Here is a 20461-nt window from a genome sequence, read left to right as displayed (position 1 = left end):
GCCGAGGCACCTAATTGTACCACAAAAAACTGGGAAAATGTATTGACTCGAGTATAAGATGAGAGTGGGAAATGCAGCAGCTACTGGCAAATTTCAAAATAAAATTAGATACCAATAAAATTACATTAATTCAGTCATCAGTAGGTTAAATTATATTGAATATTTACATTAAACTGTAATTTAAGATAAAACTCTCCAACTCTGATTAAACAATTATTCTGGCCTTCTTTAATGTAAATGTGCTTATGTATTCTTCCAATAATAATAATAGAATAAAATAATGTAATTAAAATAATAATAGGGTAAAATAATGGAAATGTAATAATAGAGTAAAATAATAACTGTAATAATAAAAATAATAAAGAGAAAATAATAAATATAATAATATAGTAAAATAATGTAAATGCAATAATAATAATGACGATGATGTTAAAAAGAGTAAAATAATAAATAACCTTGATTCGAGTATAAGCCGAGGGGGGCCTTTTCAGCCTTAAAAGGGGGCTGAAAAACTTGGCATACTCAAGTATGTACGGTAATAGTAATATTTATTATTACTTTTATATACATTATTGTTCACGCTATTTTAAAGAAATTGTCTCAAAATTCAGTGTCACCTCTTTAGGACCTATGTATAAACTTTAGGTCTCAAACCAAATATCTATTTTCATAATGCTTGTTTAGCACTCAGAATTTGTTGTTTGTCAAGCCAGTGTTTATTTATATCTATAATATTTGTCTGATGAAATTGTAAAGATGCAAATTGCAGTGCTAAACAAAATAGAAGGGAAAGTGTCCAAACATTGACTTTCTTCAGGCTAAAGCAGGTTCTCAGTCCACTGAACTGTAGTTACTTCTCAAACCTTTGTTTCTGGTCTTTCTAATTTTAGGACTTTCTTGTATGTTAGGTAAACCTGATTTCCCCAACATTTTTATACCAAAGATTCAGATATTTTAATGAACAAATATTATGAGTGAGCTTTAAAATATGATGTTCTGTTTACATAGAAATATGATCTGTAGAAGCTTCATTCATTTCCTGCCAGTGCAAATGTCAGTTTACCATCAAGATATAGCTGTAGCTGACCATCACGTGTTTTACATAACAAATTCCAAAAGGGTAAAATGAGAGCCACTGTGGTATAGTGACAAGAGGGTTGGACTAGAGCCCAGGAAATTCAGGTTTAAGTCTCCAATAAGCCATACATTTTACTGGGTAACTTTGGACATTCCTTTCAGTTTATCTCGCTTTTTCGTGAAAAAGAAGAGAGCCCTATATACCACTTCGAGTAAATTGGAGGAAAGGCAGGATATAACTCTAACACAGCAGTTCCCAACCTTTTTTTGACCAGGGACCGCTTTGACATGGGATCAATCTCTGACATTAGTACCAAAAGGGTTACGAATCAGTTTTTGGTCAACTTTAGATTTGGTTTGATTCAGAAAATTGTGTTGGATAGGCCACATCAGCTCTTGTTTCTGATACAGAACATATGCCACCCAGTAGTCACCATCTGCTCGCCCACAGAAAAGCATATTTATAAGCCTCAGCACTATAAGAGGATTTTGCGAGACCAGTCACTCTCGTTGCAACGATGTAGGCCGTGGACCAGATTTTAGTTCTTGCAGACCACAGGTTGGGAACCACTGCTCTAACAAGTGCATAACAAATGTTTCTCCTTGTATCCATTTTGCTTTCTGATGCTATAATTAATGTATGGTATGATGAAGATCATAAAGATGAGGTTACTTCATATCCTAGGTACCAATAGATATTTCAGTAAAATGGCATCAGACATGGGCCTGAAAACTGTTTTTGTCGACTGTACCAAACTGGAAAGCCTTGATGCTGCAATCACACCTCAGACCAAGGTAATAAAGTGAGGTGGGGGTTGCTCATAAAATAGTGCTTTCATCAATGTATGTATTTGGAATGACTCCCTTCCACAAATCTTGCTTGGTATGCCACAGCTGGGAATTAATATGTTTGTTCCAGCTGTCAATGAAAGAGATTAAGATGATATGGTATGTATATTTTATAATAGTCCTTTGATTCAAGGACTATGTATGAGACAGCTGTAATTGCTGATCTCTTGAGTAGATACCTGGTAAATTGTTTCTTAGAGTAAGTATACATGTTATAAACAGAATACTTTCTTATTTTTTAGGTAAAGCATAATAGAAATAGGGAGTAGGATTGATTAGATTTTTTTGGAACCTGCCTATTCCAAAAAAATCTTGCTTGGAAATTTAGCTAGGCCCATACAACTGGTGAACAAATAATGCCAGGTAGGGCCCTTGAGTTCAAAGGAGCAGTGGGATTTTCTTGTAGTGCTTTGCCAAAACTTTCTGAGGATTCTAGGCAAGAATTTCAGTAGTTTAAAGGTCCCAGCGAGGAGTTAATTGAATGGAATTTTTTGCCCATTTAAAAAATATTGGGGCACTCACTGTTAAGGCTTCCATGTTTCTCAACCTTCTACTTACTGTAGTATTTTGCTGTAGGACTACATACCTTTCAAAGTGGAGGGTTTTACCACTTTAAAGAGCACTTTGCAATAAGCTAGTCTTATTTTAGACTGAGAGCTTTAGACCTGTGTCAAATGAAACCCAGAGCTGTGTTCAGTAAGGCCCAATGTAGCACAGTGAAGAACTTCTAACCCAGACATGGGCAAACATCAGTCCACCAGGTGTTTTGGACTTCAACTCCCACAATTCCTAACAGCCTCAAGTGGCTGAGGGGAAAAGGGAAAGGGCCTGAGACTGTTAGGAATTGTGGGAGTTGAAGTTCCAAACACCAGGCGGGCTGAAGTTTGCCCATGCCTGTTCTAACCTTTTGCAGACTCTACAGCGATTTGTTTAGTTCAAAGATGTGCAACATGCAGTCCTGCATCCGTCTTTGTGACCATTGCTGCCTCCATATACCAACAGTGGCATGACCATTTTAAAAAATCCAAGTCATTGGACCTTTATAGAAAGGAAGGGAGTGTTTCGCTTTGCATAAGAACAGTTCTCTTCGGTTCAGGAGGGTTTTAGAATTGAGATTTTTTTTTTTCAAATTTCAGAATCCCTATATTTGCATATACATACAGTACATAATGGATGTGAGGCCCAACTCTGAACTCAAAACTCATTTATGTTTCATATGCAATTTATACATACTGACTGAAGATAATTTTATACACTGTATTTTAAAGAATTTTGTGTATGAAACAAAGTTTTTCGATACTGAACTATCAGAAAGCAAAGGTTTCATTATTTGAGCCACCCCCATACACAATTGTAGATTTTTGAGTATTTTAGAATTCTGAATAAGGGATGCTCAACCTGAAGTACTTTTTGCAATATATAATATAGACAGACAGGAATATATGATGATGCCTTTATATATGCTGATGATATCTTTAAAAAACACAAAGAAATATATGTCATTGTATAACTTAATTTTTTTAATCTCACAGCTTGTCTGGATTGAAACTCCCACAAATCCAATGTTGAAAGTTATTGATATTCAAGCGTGTGCCAAGGTTGTCCATAAACACAAAGGAGTTATTTTAGCCGTAGATAATACCTTTATGTCTGCATATTTCCAGGTAAGCTTATTATCCTATGGTGCATATTTTCTTTTTTCAAAAACTTTTTGTGGGTGGGCCCTTCCAACACCTTTAATAATTTGCCCCCTGAATTCTGGAGGAAATTTCATCAGGAGGAAGGAAAAGACCAAAATTAGAGATGGTAGTTGTGATAACCTACTCATAATGGGACAAAGAGAAACACCAGACCTCAAAGAAACGGTCCTCCCCCCCTTACTAGGGCTAGATTGCTATCCCATTACTATTGGTTTATAAGTTTATATCCATATAAATAAAATTCCCTTCAAATCAGGAATGCTTGCTGTGTATTTATATCATATAATTTATTATCTCTTTCGACTCACTTGTGTGTATGGAGGGGGGAATTAAAGTTGTCTGGTAACTTGTATAGGAAATATTTTAATCATCTTGTACTAGAGAAAGAATCTTCATTATGATGATTATACTATAGTATTTGACTGATATTCTTGGGTGATGGAGTAAGGAGAGACAGAGAGGTATTATGCCTTAATCACTCCTATTATAGGAGTCCCCACAATGGGTTAAACCCTTGTGCTGACAGGACTGCTGACCAAAAGGTTGGCAGTTCAAATCTGGGGAGCGGGTGAGCTCCCATCTGTCAGCTCCAACCCCTCTTGCAGTCACATGAGAGAAGCCTCCCACGGGATGGTTCCCCTGGGCAACATCCTTGCAGACGGCCAATTCCCTCTCGCTAGACACAACTCGCAGTTTCTCAAGTCACTCCTGATACCTCCCCCCCCCCCCCCAAATCTCCTACTGTAGTTTTTTGATTTTGATATGTTGATAATTTTATAAACATTAGCTTTTTTGCACACCAACTCTCGGAATGTCCAAGTGATATTATGGTTTGGGGACTCAGAGTAACTTCCAATCTGTAAAAGCCACCTAGTCCCTCGTCTTTTTTTTTTTTTTTTTTTTTTTGCAACTGCTTCAAATTTATATAGCAACCTTTATTTATTATTTATTATTTTTAAAGAATTTCTATTCCACCGTTCTCACAACATATATACGGCAAACATTCAGTTACGGAACATAAACTATACATTTACAAAGTGCTTTGCTATATTTTGACCTTATGGAACTGGGAGCATCCTGTCGGATGAGTATTTGGTGGAGATCATACAATATAGAAGAATATAGATTCCAAACCAATCCACCTCTCCCTTTTGCCTAAATAGTTCAATTGTCAGAAATTGTGCTCAGTCAACACTCTTTGCTTAGTTATCCATTAATATAAAATCTGGGAGGGTTTGAAAAGTGAGAGCTTGTTTGAATGTCAAGGCATATAGAAATATATTAATCTTTGACTCCATTTTAGACACCTATTAGAGCGCAAGCCCCATTACTCAAAGTGGAGATTACCTCTGACTGAAGACGCGTGGGGTTACATTGTTAGCAACCAAAACATAGGGTTTGAGTTATAAAGCACGGAGTCTGTAATTTACTAACTTACTTGCAAACAGGAAAAGATGTCATAGTTAATCATAGGGCTACACTGAGACAGCCCCAGACAGCCCTTGGAAAAGAGGGCAGGCAAATGGAAGAGTGTTAATTCCATGGAATTAGTATTCTGGCAATTGCATGGGCCTATAATCAAGCTCATTCTCCCAAACTGATCCAGCATGATGAAACATTCCTAATAGATTAGCCAATATAATAGAAGAAAACAGTGTCCAGTGAACCACATTGCCACATGCCAAGAGCATAGAGAGAGAGAGAAAATCACTACGGCAGTCGCAGCATTTCTAGGGGAAAGCCGTGTTGATTGGAAATCAACAGGGACAAGCCCTAATGAATAAGAGAGACTATTTTGGCTTCGTACTCATACAAGAACGATTGACAACTGGGAAATAGAGGGAGAAAACGTGGAGGCAGTGACAGACTTTGTATTTCTAGGTGCAAAGATCACTGCAGACGCAGACTGTAGCCAGGAAATCAGGAGACGCTTCCTTCTTGGGAGGAGAGCAATGTCCAATCTCGATAAAATAGTGAAGAGTAGAGACATCACACTGGCAACGAAGATTCGCATAGTTAAAGCAATGGTACCTTGCCCTCATTTCCCCTTTTTACACTTTTCCAGTCAAGGTTTTTTCATTGCTTATGTGTTTGCATGAGCAATGACTGATAAAATGTCACTGGGACTTGTGGATGTTTTCTTAGCGGCTCCAGCTTAACTTCTGCATAGCAGAAATTACTGTGACACTCTTGGTCTCAACAGTATATAATTGTGCTTTGAAAACTAGTTCATCATTCAACAGAACATACATTGAGCCTTTTCTACCTAACTTGACTTTTTCTTTTTCTTTTTCTTTTTTTTAGCGACCTTTAGCTTTAGGAGCAGACATCTGTATGTACTCGGCAACTAAATACATGAATGGTAAGTACTTTTTGAAATGTGTATTATTAGAATGATATTCTAACAAGCAGCCCGTATCTCATTCGTGTCTAGTAATATGTGATTCCTTTTCACTATCAAGTTTTTATTTTTTTCATGGATTGTTTTTGTTGCTTTTTGCCATTATGTCAGCTTTTCTTTTTGGAATGAGAGACCTCCAAGCTGCCTATTAGGTCTTGCAAATCCAGGGCTGTAGTTTCATACACTGAATCAATCTACTACTAGTAGTAGTAGTTGTCGTCATCATCATCATCATCATCTGGTCTTCATCTCTTTTTAGTGCCTTCTACTTCATCAAGTATTATTGTCTTTTCCAACTAATCATATTATCTCATGTTATGCCCAAAGTACAATAGCCTCAGTGTAATCATCTTCATTTATAATGAAAGTTCAAACTTTATTCTCTTTAAGGGTCATTTATTTGTCTTTTCTTGAGCATCACATTTCAAATGAATTCATTTTCTTGTTGTAGTCTTGGTTGTCTAGCTTTCACAAGTGTCAAAATGAGAAATCGTATGGCTCTGAGTGATTCTGAGTTTGATATTTCATTATACATCTTTACATTTATACCCACTTTATAATTGTGTGAATCACCCGTGGTCATTATTTTTGTTTTTGTTAATGTACATTGATAAAAGAAAAGAAATGCATAGTTTTTATAATGACTTCCAATACAAATGTCTACATGAATCATTACTCTCTACATAGGTTTTACTTCTGCACATGTTTTGGTAACGTTTCTATAATAATGCTGTAGGGCCATGTTCTGAGTAAATATATGCTGATTGAAGAATGGCTTCCTTTGGAAAATTTCTCCATTTTAATTTTGGTCCCTGCGGAGAGCCTTGTTCAAATATTTGAAAAGTGAATTAGCTCAGTCTAAAAATCCCATTGGTGTAGAGTTGAAATAAAAGCTCCCAGTGTCTTAAGATTTTGCAATTTATGTTAAGATGGACTGTTGTTTTTCAGAAAGTGTATGCATTTCCCTTATCTCAAACTGCTTTAGAATTTCCTCTTGGTTTTAAACATTGTTTACCAGTGGGCTTAATCATCTTTATGTAAAGCAGCATCCAAGATAGAAAGTGACTATATTAGTACTTCTTGGAAGATCTGATATGAGAGACTGGCAGTTATCCCCCCCCCCCCCCGAGAACAGCATCATATTTGTGCCCATTGGGTACATTTTTTTCTATCTTTTTGGGAAACTCACCAAGAAGCAATTCAGGAACAAGTGTCAGTCCAGGAACCATTACTTTGAGTCGCACTGGAGTCTAGTACTTCTCTAAAGTTACAGAGCTTCTTTCTCCACCTCACATTAATTATTGACATCTGCAAGAAAAAGATACTGCACAGAATTAATAAATAACACAAACTCTTAGTGAGTTTTGAAATGCTTTTTTTATTTACAGACATTTCAGAAATCATTCATTTTTGACCTTTCTTTGCATAGTCCCAAATGCACTCATCAGGAAGAGCTAAATCCCTGTTAAATGTCATGGAAGTTGCTTTATAGCCATGCTGACTGGTGCCTTCCATATGAATGGGGTAGTGAAGCTCCTCCAGGTTTTAATCTGAACTTTAAATAAGACGTGCAAGGCACTGAACTATCTGGGGAATAACTTTTGACTATTTGGAGCAGATTAAATAGCCCACTGACACATGAGTCACTTGCTGCCACTACTTCATAGTAAATCAACATAAAGTTCTACTGTAAATAGACAAAATATGGGCCCAAGTTAAGCAGAGTATTAGAACATGGTGAAAGCCTAAGGGTGCAGATATATACACAGACTTTTTCTCTTCCAGATGTCAACATCTGAAGCATAAGCACTAAATGTGCTGAGGACTTAAGTGAAAAATGGGGAATGAAGGAAAGAGCCACAAAGAGAGCCAAGGGGACATTGTGAGGCAGCTTCACTAGTCAGCATCATGATGGCACCGGATTGGGAAAGGCTAATAATCACACTATCAAATAGTAGATTCCATAATTTTATTTCAGAGTAACTAACCTCATCCATTTAGTATCAGAGTGAGTAGTTCTAGAGAGATGGCAACACTAAAGAAATTGCATGTTATGATCTAAAGCAGTGGTTCCCAAACCTTGGTCTTCCAGCTGTTTTGGATTTCAACACCCAGAAGTACCAGCCAGATTGATCAACAGTCAGAAATTCTGGGAGTTTAAATCCAAAACACCTGGAAGATTAAATTTTGGGAAACACTGGTCAAAGTAATCGAGCAGAGGTTCCCAAACTTAGCGCCCCCCCCCCCCCCCCGGGCCAATTTTCCCATCACCTTCACTTGCAGCCGCAGGGACCCTTGCCATATGGAAAGAAAGGAAAAGGAGGGAAGTAAGGAAAGAGCCATGAAAAGAGCCATGAGGACATTGTGATGCAGGCCCCCCTCAGAGCCCGCTACACTCCTTCAGTTACTAGCTGCCTATACAACATCCGCTGATGTAATAGCTACCAGTGCACATCTTCAAGAAGTAATAGCTATTTTGTATCCCTAGGAAACAATTATGTCAAGGGAAAATACTGACACACTTGAACTACTTGTTATGACTATCAATGACAAATATGGAACTGGCAATTAACTATCATCAGCCAATTGAAGGCCCACACTTCTCATTGAAATACTGTTAAGTCTATATTGGTCAAAATTGTTCTTCATTTTCAGTATTGTATTGCTCTTTTATGTTTTTTGGCACTACAAGTAAGATATGTGTAGTGTGCATAGGAATTTGTTCAGTTTTTTTCTATCTTTTAGTCCCCCACCCCCACCCCCAAAACAGTTTGAGGGATCATGAACCAGCCCTCTGCTTTAAAAGTTGGAGGACTGCTAGTATAGAGGAATAATGTAGAACCCAAAGAAAAAGAGCAACTAGAAAAAGTGCCTTTTAATCTTACAGCTGACCTCTTTTTTCTCCCGTATTTCATTTTCAGGTCACAGTGATGTTGTAATGGGATTAGTCTCAGTAAACGATGATGGTATCCATGAAAGACTCAGACTCTTGCAATATGGTGAGTATGGACTCAACTCAAAACAATGTTTGATTGCGCTCTCTCTTTCTCTCCTTATATTAAAGCACCAATAAATCATTACTAAAGTAAAGATATGTAAACACTTAAATCACTCTTCCAACATAAACCAGAAGTTTCATTGCAAATGGACTCTTATTTACATTGCGATATAATGCATTTTGAAACTGCATAATATAGTCTACATAGATGGACAAAATGCAGTTAAACTGCATTGAACTGCATTATATGAGTCTACATTGACCCTATAATGCCGTTTCAACGGCATTAAATGGCGGATGGAGCCTTAAAAATGCTTCTTGGTGTTTAATGGTTTAATAAAAGGAGAGAGAAGGGAGCGGTAAACAAGATATAATTGGAACAAAATAAATAGTGAATTTTCAAGTACAGAAAGCAGTGGGTAGCACCATTTTGTACCAGGAATGACAGATGGATTGTTTCTTTTTATATATATATATATATATATATATATATATATATATATATATATATATATGTATGTATGTTTTATAAAATTGAAATAAAGATAGAATTTTTGCATCGAAAGTGGGAGAACATTGTTATTATAGATAAGAGAATAGTAGGAAAATAAAAGTTAATACTGGAAAGGGGGGAAAAGCCCCAAAGGAGAGATAGGAAAAATAAGAGAGAGAGAAAAAAAGTTAACTTCCCTCTAATCTTCGTTGGTCTTTGGTGTCTTTTTTCTATATTTGTGAAAGGTAATTTACTCCTCCACTGTTTTTTCTTTGGTTATAGTTTATTTTACTTCTTAAAACTGCTGTCATTACTGGTTAATCAGTAGAACTGTTACTCCTTGCTACATCGAGCACTGAAGTTATATTATTACTCAGTTGTGCATCCAGAACTTGGCTTTGGAAGACATAGGTCAAACTAGCACGAAGCTCATTAGTTAACCCTTAGTTCAGTGACTGACCGGCCATGTATTAATTCTATCTAATCCATCTTTTCTGTGAGGATTTTAAAAATGTGGTATATCGGGATGAGGAATATATACATACATGGACTTGACATGTTTTATTATTTATTTATTTATTTATTTGCTTTATTTCTATACCGCATTTTTCAGCCTAGATTAGGCGACTCAATGCGGTTTACACAGTGCAAGTTATACAGTAATATACAGTTAAAAACACATTACACATTACAACAAAATCAACAATTATTATCAATTCCTTGTCAATTCATGACACCTCAACAGAACAAGATCCATTCTCATAATCCTTGTGCCATTCCTATGTTCAATTTTACCGACTTCCTGTGTTCAGTTGTTCAGTTGCACTGATTAGCCAAACGCTTGCTCATAGAGCCAAGTCTTGACCTTCCTCCGAAACGCCATGTTTTAAGCAAGTGGCAGTGGGAATATCAACAATATTCAATGGTTACTATTGCCATTTTGTACTTTGCTTGAAAAGAATTCCAATATAAAAAAGTGTCTAACTTCACTAAACTAAATCCAATTCTCTGGGACTCATGCAATAATCTCTAACCTTGACATTCTTGGTTCACAGTATTCCTATCTGTTACCAGATAGATAAAATTTAACTCTTCTGCTCCGATTGATACTTATTGTGAGGAAATGACTATATTTTTTCAGTATGTCTTGTTTATTTGCTCTTTATTCATTGCTTGGTGGGAGTGACAAAATCACCAGAGAAGCAGCTGATTTCTTGGTTTTGGTTTGTAGCCCTTGGAGCGGTTCCGTCTCCTTTTGACTGCTACCTTTGCAACCGGGGTTTAAAGACATTGCCGATCCGCATGAAACAACATTTCCAGAATGCACTGGCTGTTGCCCAGTTCCTTGAGTCAGATCCTAGAGTTGAAAAAGTCATATTCCCTGGTGAGTCATCTTTTGCATAACCTGCTGGTTGCTAAAGTATCATTGCCAAAAATTAAAACAATGGAACAAAATAAAAGCCATTGACATGAGTTGGGGAACATTCAGCATGAATAAGACTGTAAAGTTGTGTCCACTTACTTGCCTGTAAGTCCTGTTTAACATAAAGGGATTACTTTTGAGTAGGTACCATATATACTTGTGTATAGGTTTCCTTAAGTATCAGTCAACGGCAGGTTTCAGGTCCAAAATTATGTTTTTTGATATAGTCCATAGGTATGTTGAAGGTCATTTGGTGGCAAGGGGAAAGCACCAATGCCACCTCAGGGCCAGAGCTCCTTGCCGCTGTAAATTTCCTGCCCAGGCATTCAAAAAGGGCATAAGCAATGCCACAATGGAAGAAAATAGAGCTAGTACCTCCTTTAATTTTTCTTGGAACAGACTTCAGCTGTCAAATGGTTGCCATTTTTGATAAGAGTTAAGGAACAATATTTACATTGACTTTTGGATTTGTTTGATCTTTTTGTCCAATATGTTTAGACTCATGCATAATTTATGTAGATGTTTATGCTTTTAAGTGAACTCTTCCAATTTAGCGCGAGAAGCTTAATTTGACTAATGGCTGATTAAAAGCAGATGCAACACACACTAGTTATAATTTGCATTGCCTTTACCTCCATGAGCTTTCCAATCCCATAATCTATTCCACATATAATATCCTTACTGTTGTCACAACCATTAATTCCAGGCACTGCATTCTAAATTCTCATTATTTTTGTGCATGTATAAAGTAGCACATAATCCACATGTGCCCCTCTTAGGTCTTAGAAACCCTAGAAATGTTTTAAAAAAGAGCTTTCTGATTTTCTTCTTCTTCTCCAGAATAATATCCATTTCTGCACCAGGGCAAATTTGCCATATTAACACCTCCCAACACTCCCCCTCTACAGTTGGTTAAGGGTCAGTAAAGGTCAAGTACAAGATTGACTTCCCATTGCAAAAAAGTCTTCTCTTGGCCCTGAAATGGACTGTGTATGTGCTACAAATGGCAACATTAAAATTTCATATGCCTCCATCTCTCTGCCTGATAGTTATTGCTTTGGAACCTCTTTAGTTTGAACCTTAGTAGTCATCGAGGTGGCTCCCAAAGGGCTATTCAGTGTAGGTTTTAAAATAATAAAAACTTTAAGTTGTTTGTGTAACACATGACTCATTTCAGGCTTGCCGTCACACCCGCAGTTTGAGGTGGTGAAACGCCAGTGCACAGGCTGCCCAGGGATGATTTCGTTTTACATTAAAGGAAATCTTGCGAACGCCTCCACATTTCTCAAAAACTTAAAGGTAAAGATCTTTGAAGCAGACACATTTCCTCTATAAAGAAGAACAGCACCACCTTGTGACCTAACCATGATCTAGATGCAGCTTCCGGCTTGTGGGGCATATCATGGTGTTGAAAGGCATGGTGAGAAGTCTCAAAAAGTTAATCACCCACTTGGTAGTGAGAGATGGCAGTAATGGGAAGGAAGGAAAAGGGTGTATCCAAATTAAAATGAACCAGTTATTCAAGCAGTTACTGCTTATCTAACCAATATGAGCTAGGTAATGCCACCCCATGCCAGCTGCCAGCTCATCTTCCGCCACAATTATAAACAGAGTTTTGAAAGCAAGGTTAGTTTTGCTGATGCAACAGAGACATCATGTTTGTATCCCAAATGCTTTGAGTCAAGCAAATTCTGTCCAATCATTTCTTCATGAACGCATATCACTCGAAAAGTATTCTCCCCTAAATACAGGTATACAGTCACTTCCCCAATGGCTGGCAACCAAATTAACTTGGAAAAATGAGCAAAGAGCTCTTCCTGTTCTGTAATGGTCATTCTGGATAGCTTCCATAAAACATACCACAAGCAGGTAAAAACATTGCTGTGCCAGCAAGCATTTGAGGAAGGACGAGGGGCATGCTGTTGGGGAGGTTACGGGTGGAATTGGGTGTGTGTGTGCATTTTAAATGTAATTTTAATCATATTTTATTGTATTTTTAACGGTATATCCTCACACCAATATTTAATTGCCTTTTAATTTTTGTATTTGCTTAGTTTCATTTTTTTCTTTTATTATGTGGTTGTTAACCACCTTAAGTCTCCATGGGGATAAAGGCGGGATATAAATAAAGATGGTGATGATGATGATGATGATGATGATAATAATAATAATAATAATAAAAAAGCTGGGACTGTATGTATTCTACCTAATATTCCACTTCTTCCCAAATACTAGGCTGTATTAATTTTTGTAATAATAATGAGATTTCCATCTTGTACTCATTCTGTCCCTGGCCACAGGAAAACCAATTTAGTAACGGTAGACTAAATCCTATTGTTAATCCCAGCTAGAATAATCCCCACTGAGTTCATGCTAAATTGGTAAATTACCATTTCTGCTAATGCCATTTATTCTAATTGAAACAGAATTCAAGCTGGTACCAAGGGCATGCTTGGACAGGGATGAGATATGTGAATCTACTTTCCCTGTACGCCCCACTGGGGTAATAAATTCAACCAGGAGAGGGGAGAGAGAGAAGGGCAGGTTTTCTCAACCTTTCTTTTCCTGATTCTGCAAAAAGTTACCAAAAGTTCCACCAACTTGTGAAAGAAAAAGATTTTATTTTTGTTTTGTCTTTTTTGAGCTGCATATATAATCATTTTATGTAGGGATTCCCGGAGACTAAACCTTAGTTCAAAGAATTCTCCAGTGTAAAAAGGCTGAGAAAAATTGGTCTTGTGGAAAGGAATTTCCTGAAAAGGAACATATGTCATGCATAGCAAGGTTGTGGAATGTGTAGCCCTTGGACTGCATGCACCCATTAGGCAAGGATCCACCATTAGGATCTGCCATCAATCCCTCAAAGGCCCCAGCATCTCTACAATATTTCTTCTCAATTAAACTCCTTCCCACAGACACACAAAATGTGAGACATGCTTTTACAGGGTTGTAAGGTAGTGTTTAGGGTTGAGGTGCACATCTACTCTGAAACAGTGAAAAAAAACTCCCTAGTGCAGTCAAAAATGGCAGCTGCAAAAAGTTCTTGTGCAGACTTTCAGAGCTCCAGCAGAGCTGAAGATGGATTGGCACTGCCTTTGGGCTCCATAGCATGCCCATTCCTTTCTGCTTACCCATGCCCTCTTGATCTTGACATGGAGTTTTTAAACCTAAAAGCTGTTCCTAATCTATCTGTTGGGTTTGATGGACCAGTAAATGAAGTTTGTCTCCTAGGTTTCTGAGCCTATATCTTAATAGGTCTTCGCTCACATTTTCAATTGAGCTTGGAGCCTGCAATAGTAGGAACAGCCCTTTCAAGGTACATTCTGCCAGCTAAAGAAATGGAAAAGAAATCAAAAGAAATTCAAAGACCATTTCTCTGCCCTTCTTGTAAACTCTTTCCTAAGAAACAGTTTTAGTAATAGCAGCAGCAGTAGTTTGTTGTCTAATAGATATATCAACAACAACAATATTTATTTCTTATCCTCCTTACCACATAGATCAAGGCAGGGAATAACAATATATTAAAATGCAACACATGTCATCTGTTAATAACACATAACACATACACCGGTGAAGACATCAGTTCAAAAAGAGCATACATTGTCAATACATGTTAAAACAACTAGTAATTTAATATACACAATTTCAGATTCATAATTTAAAATCATTGAGACAGTGTCAGTTTATCATCCTCAAATGATGGCTAAGCATTGCTATCTACTATCCAAATTCATCCCTTTGCCCTTATTGTTAGTTACCTACCACAATGTTGTGTTTTCCTAGTCAGTTGCCTGTGGTCAGTAGGATTTCACAATAGGAGGAAAGAAGTAAAAGCACTGGAGAGGACATCCTACCACTGCAGTTTCATCCTCCAGCGGAGAAATGGCAGCCTTGAGAAGTAAATCTTTTTTCCCCTAGTCTGGTGACAGAAGCCCTGTTTTCTCCATGCATGATTTATTTCCTTGTCATGCATAAAATTCATTTCTCTGATAGCCAGAAGAGAATTGGCATGTATGCTTTAGTTTCATGGCCTAAATTTCATGGTTGAGCTGTTTTTAATTGTTTTCTAAATAGCTGATAGCTCCTATGTTAGTAGCCATGCAAATCCATTTGAGATTTTAGTCTGAAATTTGAAGGGAGCTATTCAGATGCTGAACTCATTGGAGAGATAGGGCTGTTTTAAAGTTCAAGCTAAAGCCCCTGAATAAATTCACCACCCTAATGACATGAGGCTCATTGGTCCACCAGTATTAATATCTCTGTCAAAGTTTGCCTGAGTTCCAGAAAATTTGGGCTTGATATTCAGCAAGCACACTAGTCCTTGATGACCACTTATTTTCACTTGGCTGCTCTGCTAGTTGTAAATCACGAACTATTGCTTTCATCACTGTCAACAAACTGTAACTTCTCCAATTGTGGTATATAGTAACTTCCAAACTGGGGATTTGGGGTGGTTTCTCTTCAAACCAATTAGATAATTAGTTTGTTGTGGTGTGCTTTTTCTTCACTGCTAAAATAATTTCTCTTCCCATCTGAGAGAAAGCAGAGCTAGGTATATCTGTTTACTGATTTCAAAGGGTTTAATTACCTATCTAATTTTGCCTAGGACTAAATGGTATGAAAAATGGAATGAAAGTTTGTTCAAAAATAATATTCTGAATTCTTTTCTCTAGCTTTTTGCCTTGGCTGAAAGTCTGGGAGGCTATGAAAGTTTAGCAGAGCATCCGTAAGTAATGTTTATTTGAAATCTCTGTTAAAATGAGTTCAGTTAAAAACATCAGCTATTTAAGTAGTGTATACTAATGAACATGGAGACAGTTATCAACACATTCATTGCAGTCTTGCCAATGTGACTCTGGTCTGCTGTTCGGTTTATGTACACAGGGGGGCATATTTGGTACAGAAAACCCAGCTGCATTTGGTGTACATCAAGTGCTTTTAACTGTAGACACAGTGGAAAAGTAGAAGCAGCACATAAATACTTTCAAATTTGTCTTAAAAATTACATGCCTGTAAGTTAGAGGAGCCTCAGACTAGATTTTGTCTGCCACAGAAAAGGAAAAACACAACATGTATTGAGAATGGTTTTTCCTCCATGTATCTCATATATCCATTGTCCGCTCATTAAAAAGTTCACATAGATTTCATTTGATTATGTTGCCGAACAGAACTGAAAACCTGAATCACTTTGTAGAGATTTGAACTCCAGTAAATTTAAAGGGAAGGGAGCTTGCTTCATTGTTGGTTGAAATTATCTTGTTAGGAATGCCATTTACAACCAGCATCCACTCCCTCGCTCATCTTCTCACATTCACTCTTTTACCTGAACGTGTAGGTTTCTCTCTTTGATATGGGTTCTGTTCTCCATACAGTATTGCAGGCTTCGCTGCAGGCTCGAAATACCTTGATAGAGGAATGGTAATTCCTTAGCCTTCCCCAGAATATATGAATTTCAAGCACAGTTTAGATCAACAACTTTAACTGGAATTATGTTAACAGACTCTCCTGTCTAATATGTCCAAAGCCATGTTGATTTGGGAATTCTGAGAGTTTTGGTTCAAAACAGCAATTGACTGAAAAGGATTGATTCTAAACAATAGTTTGAAAATATCATCCAATGTGTCAGATCATGTTTTATTGGAATCAGAGATTTGCATGTTAAAAGTGAATCCATTAAAATTTTTTCCTGCAGATTAATATTGGACTTCCATGAACTCAATCTGCAGTTCAGGGTGTGACTTTGCCTCACCTCTTGTTACATTAATTTTATTTTAAATTGTTATATTTCCTGTACTTTCTGGTCCATTGCTTTCTGTTTATGAATCTCAAAGCCTGGACTATCTGTTCTTTTTCAGTGCCATCATGACTCACGCTTCAGTTCCTAAGGCAGACAGGGAAAGCCTTGGAATCACTGACACGTTAATTCGCATGTCCATTGGTTTAGAAGACTTGGAAGACTTACTGGAAGATCTGGCCCAAGCTCTGAAGGCAGCAGTAAGTCACTTCATAGTTCATTGCCCGTCAGTGTGAGGAAAGTGTTTTCACCACTTGGGCCATTTTTAGCTTCACTGGTGTTTCAGAAATTTATACTCCTGATGAGCATTGAATACTGAAGTTCATTACAGCTTATAGGCGTTCTATCAAATATGGTTGGTGTATGTGCGCACACTGCTTTCATTTTGCTGGTGCTTAGGCTAGGGTCCAAGTGCCTCTGTTTTTACTAGCAGCTCAATATCATAGAAATATATGTGTGAAAAAGGTTTGGAAATAGTGCAGCGGACAACCTTTATGCAATATCTCATCCAAAATGGTCACAGAAATTGAATGGGGCATTTCTAAAGAAGACCCTAAAACAGGGACAGGAATGATGAGGGTCTTTTAGATGTTGTTCAGTTGTAATTCCTGAACCCCTCAACATTGGCAGTGCAGGTTGAGCTGTAAGGATTTGTAATCCAGCATCAGGAGGGGGATTCTCATAACCAATACTCTAGAGACCATTGTGCCTTTTCAGCTCCAACCAACACGCGTGGAGATAACAAGACTTCTCCATACAAAATCTCCTATTTCAGCTTACTCATAGGACTCCCCCATATGTCCAAAAGATGAATATTTATTTATTTATTTACCCTATTTATGCCCTGCCTTTCTCAACCCTGTAGGGGACTCAAGGCAGCTTACATACATAGGCAACGATTCGATGCCATAGAAACATACATATATAGTAATATAAACAGATATATTAAAATGATTATTAAAAACCAACCTATCAAACTTCAAAACACTATTTAAAATCACATTATCTGAAATCATAGTCTATGGCCATTCCAAGTTGCACTATTCCATAGTTCTCTAGTGGGTTACTAACGGAACGCTTGATCCCACATCCATGTCTTTAGCCTTTTCCTGAAGATCAGGGCGGAGGGGGCTGATCTAATTTCATTAGGGAGGAAGTTCCATAACTGAGGGACCACCACTGAGAAGGCCCTGTTTCTCGTCCCCACCAAGCACATCTGAGAAGGATGTGGGACCGAGACCAGGGCCTCCCCAGACTATTTTAACCTCCTAGCTGGCTCATAGAAGGAGATACATTTGGACAGGTAAGCTGAGCCAGAACAGTTTATGTTCAGAGAAATGTTAGTAAGGTGGAATAATGTGTTCTGCTAGGTAGCATAGGAATATGCCTTTAGAACAAGTCCAAGCTATTTGGCTCACTGTGGTGTCTCAGTTGTCAATAACTGTGAGTGTCCAGAGTTTTGAGCAGAGGTCTTTTTCAGGGTCCTTTTACATTACAGCAGTGTCCCCCCCCCCCCCCTTATCCACAGAGATGTCACTTCAAGGGATGAGCAACAGGGACTAGCCATGTTGCACCCACTGGCTACCATGACGCTAACTGGGAAAGGAATCCACAGATAGGGAGGGATTACATTATAGATTAATATGCATACGCACCTAAAATTGCAAGCATCTAATGTCCCTCCATAAATAATATCATGCAAATTTAATGCTCCAATGAGAGACTTACTAGAAATGTGCCAACGAAACACTTGTTTACAAACATCCTCACTATTCTAGACATTCAGTAGAATCTGTTGCATTGCTCTTCTATCAATATCACTGAAGAAAGGCAACTAAAAACTTACACAGTCTCAGCTCCCTGAAAAGTCAAGCAATTTGCAGGAAAATAGTGATGCTTTTCTGTTTGTTCTCTCTTACCACAGGTTCCTGATTTCAAAATCCGTAACTAAGAGATTAGGGCTCAGATGGCAACGGGATACCCGCACACCTGTAACATGAAGGAAACGAATGGGATGTTCAGCTACTCATGAAATTTCACTGGATTTGATTTCTTTAAAATGCAAACTTAGATTTTAACATTCTCTAAGCAAGCCAAGGGTGCTTGCCCATTGAAAAAGGGAATGCCTTCAGAGGTGTCATCTCTATCATTTCTTGATTAGCAAATTTAAAAGCTAAAATCAACCCTTCTTTTCGTACAGCAGCAGCTTTTGGATGACTGTGATTTATGCTCAGAAATGTTATGTCCCATTGGCACTTAATGATATTTAAATGTATCATATGCTGATGTAACATAGTGGCTGAATTACAGCATTAGGCAGTCCTCGGTTCGAGTCTTGCCTATGTTATGAACCTCACCAGGTGGCCTCAGGTAAACTACTCTTCTCGGCCTTAGTTCCTCCATCTGCAGTATGGAAGACAATAATGAACTACAACTAAATTCTATGCCTGGAATACTTTGAAATCTTAGAAGGTGCAGTGGTATGTACATTTAGAAGACTACTACAGTTATGCCAGTACTCTTTTCCTTCTACCTTTTTGTGCTGCTGAAGTAAAACAAAAGAGTTCATATCTGATTCAGAAAAGTACAAGTTCAAATGCAAAATGTAGCCTCTGATTGGCCTCTTAGGCCAGATGTTATTTCTCTTCAATATAACATTGAAAATAGGGGGGGGGGGGGAGTCTGTTTCATGGCACCATGTCAGTTGTTGTTGTTTTTAAAGATACTGTATCTGTTTTGAACATAAATTTTCTCCTGTTTAGATTTCTGGTCTTTGCATAGGCCGTTTGTGCTTTTGAATTTTAAAATCTTTGCTCCAGCATCTGTGACTGACATATGAGAACTGTTTCCATAAGCAACGCATTTTTTCTATAATGTGTACTTCTCATAAATTATATAAAGTTGATTGGTTTTCATTTTTCGCTGAAGAGTTTCTTTGAAACAGCAAATGAGCAACCAGTGAAAGCTGAAGATAAAATTGACTGAATATTTTATTACTTGAGCAGCAAAAAATACAACCCACCCCTATGAAAGAAAGGTTGACATAATTCACTTCTGAGTCTAGAATGGTGCTCTGGAAGAATGAAGGATAGACTGAACAGCTCCTGACACTGAAGGGAAAAGCTGGTGTTGAAGTAATGGTGCCATACACACACTGGAGCATCCCACAGTTAAATACCACTGGGTTGTAGCTAATACTACTATTTCAAGTATATTGTAATTTAAAATGTTTCACTGTCATAATGTTACAAATGCATATGCTTGATCATACTGTTAACAGAATCACAGAATATGTTCTCTAATAAAGACCACAATAAGGTTTGGACATGATGTGTCAACTATTTCAGCCTGTTTCCCACAGCACTTTGGCTGGTATTCAGTATTGCAGATTCATAGTCAGTGCTTATGAATCTGTAACTGGTCTAATGTATTGTCAAGGGATTTCATGGCCAGAATCATTGGGTTGCTGTGAGTTTTCTGGGCTACCAGTTAGCTACCAGCTAACACTTCCCAACAAAGGATTCCCCAGGCAGCAAGCAGCCAGGTTTTGAAGCTGCAAGGGCATTCAGTGCTAATCAAAGTGGCCAGTTGCAACATTCACACTTGCCTCAAGCAGACAAGAGTTCTTTCTCCCACCCTGGACATTTCACAAATATATAAACCTCACTTGCCTAGTTTCCAACAGACCTCACAACCTCTGAGGATGCCTGCCATAGATGTGAGCGA

The 20461-nt window shown here is 37.7% G+C and overlaps 1 protein-coding gene across 1 annotated transcript in view; it reads left to right on the top strand.

Moving 5' to 3' along the window:
- CTH (cystathionine gamma-lyase) overlaps positions 1-20060 on the top strand; it is a 29761-nt gene extending 9701 nt beyond the window's left edge. Inside the window, exons 4-12 of the mRNA XM_060773721.2 lie at positions 1763-1872; positions 3459-3590; positions 5931-5988; positions 8949-9026; positions 10750-10902; positions 12119-12240; positions 15615-15667; positions 16797-16935; positions 18660-20060. Of these exons, the coding sequence (XP_060629704.2) occupies positions 1763-1872; positions 3459-3590; positions 5931-5988; positions 8949-9026; positions 10750-10902; positions 12119-12240; positions 15615-15667; positions 16797-16935; positions 18660-18686 (872 nt within the window). The 3' untranslated portion in view covers positions 18687-20060. The remainder of the gene's footprint in view (positions 1-1762; positions 1873-3458; positions 3591-5930; positions 5989-8948; positions 9027-10749; positions 10903-12118; positions 12241-15614; positions 15668-16796; positions 16936-18659) is intronic.
- Positions 20061-20461: the final 401 nt, after the last annotated feature.

Source organism: Anolis sagrei, chromosome 4, assembly GCF_037176765.1.
Source record: "Anolis sagrei isolate rAnoSag1 chromosome 4, rAnoSag1.mat, whole genome shotgun sequence".
NCBI classification, from domain to species: domain Eukaryota; kingdom Metazoa; phylum Chordata; class Lepidosauria; order Squamata; family Dactyloidae; genus Anolis; species Anolis sagrei.
This window is presented reverse-complemented; position numbering and strand designations above follow the sequence as displayed.